This window comes from Ranitomeya imitator, chromosome 5 (assembly GCF_032444005.1).
Source record: "Ranitomeya imitator isolate aRanImi1 chromosome 5, aRanImi1.pri, whole genome shotgun sequence".
Lineage (NCBI taxonomy): Eukaryota > Metazoa > Chordata > Amphibia > Anura > Dendrobatidae > Ranitomeya > Ranitomeya imitator.
In genome coordinates, this window is record NC_091286.1 from 407,108,494 (window position 1) to 407,121,985 (window position 13,492).

Sequence of the window (13,492 nt, forward strand, 5' to 3'; positions counted from 1 at the left end):
TGCAGAGGACCACTGAGTGAGTAAGTCCAAAAAGATGAAGTAAGGGACAGAAGTTTGGAGGCTGCTGACTGAAGGGTATCGACTGAAGGGTATCAGTGGGGATGCTGAAGTCACCCATGATGATGGTGGGAATGTCAGCAGAGAGAAAGTGAAGAAGCCAGGTGGAGAATTGGTCAATAAAGGCAGTGGCCGGGCCCAGAGATCGGTATATGATGGCCACTTGGAGTTGGAGGGAGAGTAGATGCAGACAAAGTGGACTTCAAAAGAGGGGAGGATAAGGGAGGGTAGAAGTGGGATTGGGTTAAAGGTGCAGTTTGAAGAAAGGAGAAGACCCACTCCTCCACCATCTCTGTCCACTAATGATCATCAGTTGTTACAGTCAGAAAACTGTTAAATACGACATGTTTAAATCCCACTAAGGACAATATCTGCAAGAAGTTTATATGTTCTCTTGGTTTTTGCATGGGTTTCCACTGGGTACTCTAGTCCTCCAACACTTTAAAGACATACTGATAGAGAATTTATATTATGTGCCCCAACAGAGACAGTGATGATGTCTGATGTTGCCTGTAAAGCACTGTGGAATATAGTGGTGCTATATTATTAGTAGGAAAACAAAGTAACACCCAGCTCCCAGGATCCAAGTAAAATAAGGGATGGCTTTATTCAATATTTCACAAACCATATGAACAAGACAGAGATTGTAGATATGCAACGTTTCAGATCAATTATAATCCTACATTTTATTTGCCATGAAAAAGAATTGTATAATCGTATATAAAAAGCCATTTTTTTACCTGTAATTCCACCTTCTTCTCTTGTTTTACATCCTGTAACTGCTTCTGTAGCAATTTGATCTTTTTTCTGCCCTCCTGTTCTCTGTGGAAGAATAGTGATGTTATACATATTGTAAATAATATTACAATATTGGCATATTAGGAAGTGTATAGGTTTTTAATAATCTATGAAATGTTTGTACAAGGCGGTCTATCTCCAGGGCTACATTAGAAGGCTTACACCAGGTATCACCTTTCTATTATATTGTACAGGTCTTCCTTTTTCTCCTTCTCCATTGCCACAGCACGTTCAAGACTCAAAAACGATCCAGACGTCTCCAATTCCATTAACATATTTGCAATAATATCTGCTGCAAACTGTCTGTAAGACAAAGAGCTAAGTTTATAACACAGCATGTCTGCATTAATATAGCAGGTGGTAAGATTAATAATGATAATAATAGAGCTTCTGGTCAGGTGGTGACAGTAGAACATAGAGGGCTGTGAATGAGAGCCTTACCTGTCTGCTTGGACTTTCTTTAGGTTGTCCGAAGTTAAAGGGCTTTGTCTCACGGCCTTTGTGAACTGCACGTTGCTCATTTTCAGCTTTTCACTAGTTTCATGCACCTCCACCTTCAGATCCAGCAACTTGCTTAACACGGGAGGAGATGATAGCTGGATGTCTGCACGTGTCCCCATCAAGTCTTCAAAATTTCCCTCTATTTGTCTCTGAGCCTTCAAAATTTTACCAAGTTCACTTCCGACAATCTAAGAGGAGAAATACAAGTGATCCTGCAGTGTCTGCTACGTACTATTAAGCCAGGGTCACACTATCAGTATTTGATCAGTATTTTACATCAGTATTTGTAAGCCAAAACCAGGAGTGGGTGATAGAAACACGTCACCACTTCTGTATTTATTATACTTTTCCTCTTATTGTTCCTCTCCTGGTTTTGGCTTACAGAAACTGATGTGAAACACTGACCAAATACTGAATGTGTAAACGTGGTATTAGGCTAAGTTTCCATTTTGAGTATTTTTGATGCTGCAGATTCTCTGCAGAATTTTTCCTCCTAAGGCCGGAGTCACACTACAGCGAGATACGGCCAAGTCTCGCAGGTTAAAACCTGAACTGGCACTCGAGCGGAGTGTGCGGCTCCATGTATTGCTATGCGGCCGCACGCTACGCTCTTCATGCTTCCCTCTGCCAACAAGCTTTTTGGAGATGGAAATTTCATTCTCCAGCAGGACTTGGCACCTGTCCACACTGCCAAAAGTATCAATACCTGGTTTACAAACAACAGTATCACTGCGGTTGATTGACCAGCAATCTCGCCTGACCTTAACTCCATAGAGAATCTATGGGGTATTATAAAGAGGAAGATGAGACACCAGATCCAACAATACAGATGAGCTGAAGGCTGCTATCAAAGCAACCTGGGATTCCATAACACCTCAGCAGTGCCACAGGCTGATCACCTCCATGCCACGCCACATTGATCAAACCAACAAGGCCTCAATCAGTAAGAGCGCCCATAAACAAGGGCCAACACTTCCTACTAGTTTAACAAAACAACCTTATTTCTCATGCACCATAATCAAAAAAGAGGCGCAAGAAAAAATCTCTGGAGGTTGACACAAAACTACAATAGTTTATTAATTTATTCAAAACCTGATTTAAAAAAATGTTCAGGAACATAACAAATACTGGAAAAATAGAGGTTAAATAAAGGATCACTACTGACATATAAGGCAGACAATTTTAAATATCAAAGTATAACCACAAATGGCAACCAATGGATAAATGGCAAATTATATTCATACATAAATTTTAAATATCCATGTCAAAATATTAATTAAAGTGCATAGTGCAAAGAAATTATTTATAAAACAATTTTTTCATTAATGCCATTAATATCGTAATTGGCCACTAGGTGGTACTGTGGCTCCCAAAATGAGAAAAATGCATGTATGTAATGCCAAAATCTAGCCAAACACAGCTGTACCAGCGTTTTAAGTAGAAATCTATACACAAATGTTTAAACTATATATTTATATATATTATAAGGTGCAATGTCCAATCCAAATAAATACGTATTGATGTACCGTATATAAATCAAACCAGATTGTGTCCTGCAAAGTAGGAAATATAAGAGGCAGATGTGATTGTTGAATGGAATTTTAAACACCGCAAATAATTACCTGGAAAACTCAGAGTCCGCTGTGTATGTTGCTGTTAGGACCTAAACCTCTCGCCCCATGTCATCTGCTGGTGTAGGTCCACTTTCTTTTATCAAGACCAAAGTTAGCACAGCCGTCTACCAGGAAATTTTAGAGCACTTCATGCTTTCCTCTGCTGACAAGGTTTTTGGAGATGGAAATGTCATTCTCCAGCAGGACTTGGCACCTGTCCACACTGCCAAAAGTACCAATACCTGGTTTACAAACAACAGTATCACTGTACTTGATTGGCCAGAAAACTCGCCTAACCTTAACCCCATAAAGGAATAGGAGTATTGTCAAGAGGAAGATGACAGACACCAGATCCAACAATGCAGATGAGCTGAAGGCTTCTATCAAAGCAACCTGGGCTTCCATAACACCTCAGCAGTGCCACAGATTGATTGCATTCATACCACACCGTATTGATGCAGTAATTGATGCAAAAGGAGTCCCGATCAAATATTGAGTGTATTAACTGAACGTAAATTACAGTAGGTCAACATTTCGGATGTTAAAATCATTTTTCAAGCTTGTATTATAAAGTATTCTATTTTATTGAGATAATGACGTTTGGGTTTTTGTTGGCTGTAAGCCATAATCATCAACATTAACAGAAATAAACACTTCAAATCGATCACTGTTTGTAATGACTCAATATGAGTTTCTTTTTTTGTATTGAAGAACTGAAATCAATTAACTTTTTGATGATATTCTAATTTTGTGAGAAGCACTTGTATACACATCAGAAAAAAATCACTAAGTACTCATCATAGAAATTTAGCCTTACAAATACTGCAGACGACCAGAGGCCACGTCAGACACAATCAGACACTTGATGTCGCAAGTGTAAAACAATGGACTTCTGAGACCAGGATTTGAAAACTACCTATCACAATCAGGGCTGCCACTAGAAATTTCGGGGCCCCATACTGGCAAAATTTTCGGGGCCCCCTTGAGACTCCGCCCAGGCTCCACCCCAGCCCCGCCTCCAGGCTCCACCCCACGAACTGTTCACAGTCCCACCGCTCTCTCTTGGAAAATCTCCACTTCTCACCAATCACACATTAACAGTTCCCATCACCAGATCACACATATAGCTGCAGCTTTTGTTTTGGTCAAAAGATTTTTTTAAGCTGCCACCATAACACGGTAGACACTTTTGGCCGGGCCCTACTCTGCTGTAACCTATTAAATATTTGTTAAAATATGCAATACAATTTAGGTATATTTTTATTTATTTTTCAATTTTTAAAATGACCTATAATACTACATACAAGGAACAAATACCACTACACCATGACCAGATGACATATTACCACCACAGTGATCGAATAATATCACATACAAGGAACAAATACCACAACACCATGACCAGACCGCATATTACCACCACAGTGATCGAATAATATCACATACAAGGAACAAATACCACAACACCATGGCCAGACCACATATTACCACCACATAGTGACTGAATACTACAATTCTGATCAGTAATTAAAAAAAAGCACCATACTATCACCATAAGTGCCATTATACACAGGAGATCTGTACTTAGTATGCAGTGTATGTGTACAGATAATACAGTGATCACTAGTGAAATTATACACAGGAGCTCTGTATATAGTACACAGTGTATAGTGTCAGTGTATAGGAAACACACTGACTCACCAGTGACGTCTCTAGGTGAAGTCCTTCATCCAGCACAGACCGCCATCATTTCATCCAGCCAGGGCTCGTCTCTGCAGGAAATAACACAGTTATCTCGAGCTCCGATTGCAGAACACATTACTTACTTTTTCACAACTTCTACATTACACCACATGAAGAAAAAGAGGCAACATAGTGTCACTCTATACAGTAACAGGACCGCCCCTCATTTAAAACAGTATACTCAAAAAATAAAATAAATACATCACTGCAGTAATAATATCCCTAAATTAGCCCCTATGGTAATAATATTCCCCATCCTGGCCACCGTGTGTCTCATTCCTGGCGTCAGCCATATGTTCTCCCATCCTGCCCTCATGAGTATCCATTCTACCCCATATGATCTCCCCATCCTGCCCCATATGATCGCCCCATGTGATCTATCCATCCTGCCCCATCTGTCTCCATCATATCCATCCTGCCCCATGATCCTGCACGATCTGTCTCAAATCATGCCCCATGTCTCCATTCTGCCCCCTATGTCTCCAACCATGCCCCCGTGTCTGCAATCCTGCCACTTGTCTCCATTCTGCCCCATCTGTCTCCAATCCTCCCCCATCTGTCTCCAGTCATGCCCCATGTCTTTCACCCTGCCCCGTGTCTCCAATCATGCCCCGTATCTCCATTCTGCCCCAATGTCCAGCATTCTGCCCGTGTCCAGCATTCTGCCCCTGCCACTGTGTCCAGCATTCTGCCCCTGCCACTGTGTCCAGCATTCTGCCCCTGCCACTGTGTCCAGCATTCTGCCCCTGCCACTGTGTCCAGCATTCTGCCCCTGCCACTGTGTCCAGCATTCTGCCCCTGCCACTGTGTCCAGCATTCTGCCCCTGCCACTGTGTCCAGCATTCTGCCCCTGCCACTGTGTCCAGCATTCTGCCCCTGCCACTGTGTCCAGCATTCTGCCCCTGACACTGTGTCCAGCATTCTGCCCCTGCCACTGTGTCCAGCATTCTGCCCCTGCCACTGTGTCCAGCATTCTTCCCCTGCCACTGTGTCCAGCATTCTGCCCCTGCCACTGTGTCCAGCATTCTGCCCCTGCCACTGTGTCCAGCATTCTGCCCCTGCCACTGTGTCCAGCATTCTGCCCCTGCCACTGTGTCCAGCATTCTGCCCCTGCCACTGTGTCCAGCATTCTGCCCCTGCCACTGTGTCCAGCATTCTGCCCCTGCCACTGTGTCCAGCATTCTGCCCCTGCCACTGTGTCCAGCATTCTGCCCCTGCCACTGTGTCCAGCATTCTGCCCCTGCCACTGTGTCCAGCACTCTGCCCCTGCCTCTGTGTCCAGCACTCTGCCCCTGCCTCTGTGTCCAGCACTCTGCCCCTGCCTCTGTGTCCAGCACTCTGCCCCTGCCTCTGTGTCCAGCACTCTGCCCCTGCCTCTGTGTCCAGCACTCTGCCCCTGCCTCTGTGTCCAGCACTCTGCCCCATCTGTGTCCAGCACTCTGCCCCATCTGTGTCCAGCACTCTGCCCCATCTGTGTCCAGCACTCTGCCCCATCTGTGTCCAGCACTCTGCCCCATCTGTGTCCAGCACTCTGCCCCATCTGTGTCCAGCACTCTGCCCCATCTGTGTCCAGCACTCTGCCCCATCTGTGTCCAATCCTGCCTCATCTGTGTCCAGCACTCTGCCCCATCTGTGTCCAGCACTCTGCCCCATCTGTGTCCAGCACTCTGCCCCATCTGTGTCCAGCACTCTGCCCCATCTGTGTCCAATCCTGCCCCATCTGTGTCCAATCCTGCCCCATCTGTGTCCAGCACTCTGCCCCATCTGTTTCCAATCCTGCCTCATCTGTGTCCAGCACTCGGCCCCATCTGTGTCCAGCACTCTGCCCCCCCGTGTCCAGCTTTACTGCCCCCCGTGTCCAGCTTTACTTGCCCCCCCCGTGTCCAGCTTTACCGCCCCCCCGTGTCCAGCTTTACCGCCCCCCCCCCGTGTCCAGCTTTACCGCCCCCCCGTGTCCAGCTTTACCGCCCCCCGTGTCCAGCTTTACCCCCCCGTGTCCAGCTTTCCCCCCCGTGTCCAGCTTTACCCCCCCGTGTCCAGCTTTACCCCCCCGTGTCCAGCTTTACCCCCCCCGTGTCCAGCTTTACCCCCCCGTGTCCAGCTTTAGCCCCCCGTGTCCAGCTTTACCCCCCCCGTGTCCAGCTTTACCCCCCCGTGTCCAGCTTTACCCCCCCCCGTGTCCAGCTTTACCTCCCCCCGTGTCCAGCTTTACCCCCCCGTGTCCAGCTTTACCCCCCCCCCCCGTGTCCAGCTTTACCCCCCCCCCGTGTCCAGCTTTACCCTACCCCCGTGTCCAGCTTTACCCCCCCGTGTCCAGCTTTACCCCCCCCCCCCGTGTCCAGCTTTGCCCCCCCCGTGTCCAGCTTTACCCCCCCACCCGTGTCCAGCTTTACCCCCCCCACCCGTGTCCAGCTTTACCCCCCCCCCGTGTCCAGCTTTACCCCCCCCGTGTCCAGCTTTACCCCCCCCGTGTCCAGCTTTACCCCCCCGTGTCCAGCTTTAGCCCCCCGTGTCCAGCTTTACCCCCCCCGTGTCCAGCTTTACCCCCCCCGTGTCCAGCTTTACCCCCCCGTGTCCAGCTTTACCTCCCCCCGTGTCCAGCTTTACCCCCCCGTGTCCAGCTTTACCCCCCCCGTGTCCAGCTTTACCCCCCCCGTGTCCAGCTTTACCCTACCCCCGTGTCCAGCTTTACCCCCCCGTGTCCAGCTTTACCCCCCCCCGTGTCCAGCTTTGCCCCCCCCGTGTCCAGCTTTACCCCCCCACCCGTGTCCAGCTTTACCCCCCCCACCCGTGTCCAGCTTTACCCCCCCACCCGTGTCCAGCTTTACCCCCCCGTGTCCAGCTTTACCCCCCCATGTCCAGCTTTACCCCCCCACCCGTGTCCAGCTTTACCCCCCCTGTGTCCAGCTTTACCCCCCCGTGTCCAGCTTTACCCCCCCCCGTGTCCAGCTTTACCCCCCCGTGTCCAGCTTTACCCCCCCTGTGTCCAGCCGTGTCCAGCTTTACCCCCCCTGTGTCCAGCCGACAGCCGTGTCCAGCTTTACCCCCCCCGTGTCCAGCTTTACCCCCCACCTGTGTCCAGCTTTACCCCCCCGTGTCCAGCCGTGTCCAGCTTTACCCCCCCACCTGTGTCCAGCTTTACCCCCCCCGTGTCCAGCTTTACCCCCCCCCCGTGTCCAGCTTTACCCCCTGTGTCTAGCCGTGTCCAGCTTTACCCCCCCTGTGTCCAGCCGTGTCCAGCTTTACCCCCCCTGTGTCCAGCCGTGTCCAGCTTTACCCCCCCTGTGTCCAGCCGACAGCCGTGTCCAGCTTTACCCCCCCCCCCCCGTGTCCAGCCGTGTCCAGCTTTACCCCCCCACCTGTGTCCAGCTTTACCCCCCCGTGTCCAGCTTTACCCCCCCACCTGTGTCCAGCTTTACCCCCCCTGTGTCCAGCTTTACCCCCCCCACCTGTGTCCAGCTTTACCCCCCCACCTGTGTCCAGCCGTGTCCAGCTTTACCCCCCCACCTGTGTCCAGCTTTACCCCCCCTGTGTCCAGCTTTACCCCCCCACCTGTGTCCAGCTTTACCCCCCGTGTCCAGCCGTGTCCAGCTTTACCCCCCCACCTGTGTCCAGCTTTACCCCCCCTGTGTCCAGCCGTGTCCAGCTTTACCCCCCCCCTGTGTCCAGCCGACAGCCGTGTCCAGCTTTACCCCCCCCGTGTCCAGCCGTGTCCAGCTTTACCCCCCCACCTGTGTCCAGCTTTACCCCCCCTGTGTCCAGCCATGTCCAGCTTTACCCCCCCGTGTCCAGCTTTACCCCCCCACCTGTGTCCAGCTTTACCCCCCCTGTGTCCAGCTTTACCCCCCCTGTGTCCAGTTTTACCCCCCCACCTGTGTCCAGCTTTACCCCTCCTGTGTCCAGCCGTGTCCAGCTTTACCCCCCCACCTGTGTCCAGCTTTACCCCCCCCTGTGTCCAGCTTTACCCCCCCCACCTGTGTCCAGCTTTACCCCCCCTGTGTCCAGCCGTGTCCAGCTTTACCCCCCCACCTGTGTCCAGCTTTACCCCCCCCTGTGTCCAGCCGTGTCCAGCTTTACCCCCCCCTGTGTCCAGCCGTGTCCAGCTTTACCCCCCCCTGTGTCCAGCCGACAGCCGTGTCCAGCTTTACCCCCCTCCCGTGTCCAGCCGTGTCCAGCTTTACCCCCCACCTGTGTCCAGCTTTACCCCCCCCGTGTCCAGCCGTGTCCAGCTTTACCCCCCCCTGTGTCCAGCTTTACCCCCCCACCTGTGTCCAGCTTTACCCCCCCCCTGTGTCCAGCTTTACCCCCCCACCTGTGTCCAGCTTTACCCCCCCACCTGTGTCCAGCTTTACCCCCCCACCTGTGTCCAGCTTTACCCCCCCACCTGTGTCCAGCTTTCTGCCCCGGATCGCCGCTGTCGATAAAAAAAAAAAAAAAGGTCTACTTAGCTGCCGCGCTCCTGCTCTCTCCACGCAGCTGCACGTGCAGTCGCCGGCGACTGACAATGACGTCAGATGCCGGCGACCTGCACGCTGCGGCTGTTAACTATTGACGTGCGGGCGCGGGCCCGCACGTCAATAGCGTTATACAGCTGTAGCGCCGGCCGCCGCTAAGGGCCCGGTTCAGCCTGCGGCTGCCGGGAGGGGCCCGGTGAGCAGGTAAGAGGGGCCCGATGCGGGCCCCCTCTGCTCACCGGGCCCCATACGCCAGTCACGGCTGTAATGCCCTGATGGCGGCCCTGATCACAATGCATTTCTATGTGTTCATTAAGTGCTCACTAGTGATGAGCGAACATGCTCAGATAAGGTGTTACCCGAGCACGCTCCTGTGCAAACTCAGTGACTTCAGCATGTTTGAATAAGGCCTCTTTCACATTTCTGTCGGTACGGGGCCGTCGCAAACTGTCGGCCCGACGTACTGACGGACGTTGTACAAAATTGTGCACAACGTGGGCAGCGAATGCAGTTTTCCGATGCATCCACTGCCCATTATGAAGTCTGGGGAGGAGGGGGCAGAGTTCCGGCCGCGCATGCGCGGTCGGAAATGGCGGTTCTGACGGACGAAAAAACGTTACATTAAACGTGTTTTCGTCACGACGAACTTCAAAAACACGACGCATCCGTTGCACGACAGTTGCGACCTGTGGGCATACGTCGCTAATGCAAGTCTATGGAGAAAAAACGCATCCTGCGGGCAACTTTGCAGGATGTGTTTTTTTCTCCAAAACGACGCATTGCGACGTTGGCCAAACGACGGAACTGTGAAGGAAGCCTTATATGTTTGAGTCCCCACACCTGCATATCTCGCAGCTGTTAGGCAATCCCTGCATGTGCTGAGGCTGTTGAACAGTCGCGAGACATGCAGCTGCGGGGACTCGAATATATTTTTCGAGCATTCCGATGTCACTCGGTTAGTACCCAAGCGTGATCGGATAACACCTTCATTGAGCATGTTCGCTCATCACTAGTGCTCACTGTGAAAGCTTTGTGCTCCCTATGTTCACCATTAGGCTTGTGCTACACATTGACTTCCTAAATTCGTGCAGTTTGGACGGATGACATGGGTACCTTGGGTTGTTTTATAGAATAATCCCTTTAAAGGTAAAGACTGTCTAAGTTTTGTTAAAAACAAATTTAAAAAATGGCTCCTGCCTTATGGTCGACATAGCTGCCGGCTACAGCTTGGTGGTCACCTCTTATCTGTTATTAATCAACATCAGGGCTATCAACCGCTTCTTGTAGCAAACACCTTTGCAAAGGAGACTGACGCTACAGAATGATGGTCCTAGCAGCTGACAACTGAGACTGAGAAGCATAAGAGAAGGTCTGTACATGTGTGCCGGGATCTAGTCCTCACTTGTTCGAACATTTGATAAGGGAATCTGCCACCAGGTTTATGCTGCCTTGTCTGAGGGCGGCTTAACGTAGTAACGGGCCTCCTGATTCTAGCATTAGGTCACTTAAATACCTACAGAAAGCTCAGAATACCCGCAACAGAAATTGACATGTTGTGGATTTGAACCACACGGAGCGGGTCAGTTTACGCTAAGTACTATAAAAGCACAGTGGGCAGAAGATTGCTAGAAATCCCATCCACCATCCAAGCTCATCGTGGGAACGTAGCCTGAAGGTTCAACTCTGGAAGGAAACATTAAGCAGCAGGAGATTTTAGGAATCTAATTCACTTTGCTGGTAGTGTAAATTGCTGTGATTTATTTTTGCGCAGTGAAAATAGACAGAGTCAAAAACGCACCAAACCTAAAGGTGTAAAGATGCAGCGACTTTATTAGCCACAATGAACCACATATTAACACTGAGAATGGATCCTCATGCTCCACTGTATACTACTTTCATCCATATCGCTGCCTGTATGGGCAGAAGGAGAAGGTGTTGTACATTGAGAACAGTAGCGGGAACAGAAGATGCGATTGCCATGTACTGAGCGGAGTTCTGTCCCTGGGGAGAGCAGAGGAGCTGCTGTAATTGGGTGATGGGCATTGGTATACAACACATTTACATAGTAAATCTATTACATGGCTTGTACCTTTTTATTCCCTTGAAGAATAAGGTTTGCACAGAAAATGGCAACATTTCTTGGACATTTTGCTTTTTTTTGTTTTTCCCGGTTACTCCTCATGTTCCTACTTACGTTATTTCGACCTTGGTAAGAGACTGGCATGATGTATCCTAGGACAGCGAGTTGATCCAAGCTGTCCTCCAGCACCGTGCACACCCGCAGGACTTCTATCTCTGGCAATGAGGCCATCCCTTCCGTGTCTCTGCGTCTGGCCTGGATTTCTATGGGATTTGTACATGAAAACGTCAACAGAACATGGATAAAGAACGAGAAATCTTGTATATCCTGCTGATGATTACTGATACGTCATCTACCTAGTGATAAAGATAGAGAAAAATGTCAAATCAATATGATCCGATACAAGAAAGTAAAAGTACAGTAATGGCCCAATGCTGCAGGTTCAGTGCGGTTACATGAGACTTCTGCTCTAAAGGCAGTGATAAATCTACCGTCCATGTCTCCGGCCGACAGTCCAGAAGGGGCCACATTTATCCAAAACCGGGCTCTTTATAAATGCCGCTGTGTGAAAACCTCCCGTTATTTGTGTACGTGAAATGTATGTATTTTGGGTGGGCACAAATCCAAGGGGTATGTTCACATGGAGTTTTCATTAGGTGGTCAAAACCGGTGTATTTTTTAGTGGAAACTTAGTTTTGGAAACGTTCCTTCCTGGAGTCTCTGGAAGCTTTTTCTGTGTTTTAAAGAGGTTTTTTAGCGTTTATTTCTTGCAGCCTTCTGTCTGGACAGTGTCTTATTTGGGGCATTTGTCCTCATGAGACGCGTCAAAGGAATCACCTGCACTCTCTTTTCTCCCACAAGGTGTTTTTCAGAACCTAGAAGTGGAAAATAACGCTCCAAACACTGAACGCGTGAGCGGCATCGGGGCTTTACAACAAGTGGAAAAGTCTTTTCAGCAGGTTTGAATTTTTCAGCCATTTTTTTTTCAAGTGGGCATGCTCTAAAAACATATATATACTCTGTGCTGTGTGCACATGACCTAAGCGTGTGTCCATGCTGTGTCTTCTGCCGGACTCTTTATTAGCGGATCTGCTTCTAAAACTGCTCCAAAAACAGGGCTCATAAGACGCTAAAAAGACTCTTCCTAATCATTTCTGCTGTAAAGCCCCGGCGCCCCTCACACCTCCAGACTTATGAGCGTTCATTTCTACTTCGTGTTTTCAAGAACATCTAATGGGAGAAGAGAAAGTGCCTGTGATTTCTTCCAAGCGGCTCGTGATGAGAAATGCCCCAAACCAGGCGCCGTTCTGTCAGAAAGCTGCGAAATAAGGAACGAAAGCCTAATGGCCGCACCGTGTCACTCCGTTGTGCAGCCCTCGGCCTCGTGGTGGACGGCGTATCGGGCAAGTGAAATGACAGAAAGGCCACGTGCACACGGTCAGTATTCTGTCAGTATTTTACCTCAGTATTTACAGTCATGGCCAAAAGTATTGACACCCCTGCAATTCTGTCAGTTAATACTCATTTTCTTCCTGAAAATCATTGCAATCACAAATTCTTTGGTATTATTATCTTCATTTAATTTGTCTTAAATGAAAAAAAACACAAAATGAATTGTCCTAAAGCCAAATTGGATATAATTTCACACCAAACATAAAAAAGGGGGTGGACAAAAGTATTGACACCCTTCGAAAAATCATGTGATGCTTCTCTAATTTGTGTAATTAACAGCACCTGTAACTTACCTGTGGCACCTAACAGGTGTTGGCAATAACTAAATCACACTTGCAGCCAGTTGACATGGATTAAAGTTGACTCAACCTCTGTCCTGTGTCCTTGTGTGTACCACATTGAGTATGGAGAAAAGAAAGAAGACCAAAGAACTGTCTGAGGACTTGGGAAACCAAATTGTGAGGAAGCATGAGCAATCTCAAGGCTACAAGTCCATCTCCAAAGACCTGAATGTTCCTGTGTCTACCGTGCGCAGTGTCATCAAGAAGTTTAAAGCCCATGGTACTGTGGCTAACCTCCCTAGATGTGGACGGAAAAGAAAAATTGACAAGAGATTTCAACGCAAGATTGTGCGGATGTTGGATAAAGAACCTCGACTAACATCCAAACAAGTTCAAGCTGCCCTGCAGTCCGAGGGTACAACAGTGTCAACCCGTACTATCCATAGGCATCTGAATGAAAAGGGACTGTATTGTAGGAGACCCAGGAAGACCCCACTTCTTACCCCGAGACAT

At 49.0% G+C, this 13,492-nt stretch overlaps 1 protein-coding gene across 2 annotated transcripts in view; it reads right to left on the reverse strand.

Moving 5' to 3' along the window:
* IQCG (IQ motif containing G) overlaps positions 1 to 13,492 on the reverse strand; it is a 49,252-nt gene that overhangs the window by 34,591 nt on the left and 1,169 nt on the right. The window contains exons 2-5 of one of the 2 annotated variants that reach the window (XM_069726997.1): positions 11,361 to 11,602; positions 1,297 to 1,544; positions 1,030 to 1,158; positions 798 to 879 (exon numbers count right to left, since the gene is read on the reverse strand). In XM_069726997.1, the coding sequence (XP_069583098.1) occupies positions 798 to 879; positions 1,030 to 1,158; positions 1,297 to 1,544; positions 11,361 to 11,477 (576 nt within the window). In that variant the 5' untranslated portion in view covers positions 11,478 to 11,602. The remainder of the gene's footprint in view (positions 1 to 797; positions 880 to 1,029; positions 1,159 to 1,296; positions 1,545 to 11,360; positions 11,603 to 13,492) is intronic. The other variant, XM_069726998.1, reaches the window with a different exon arrangement.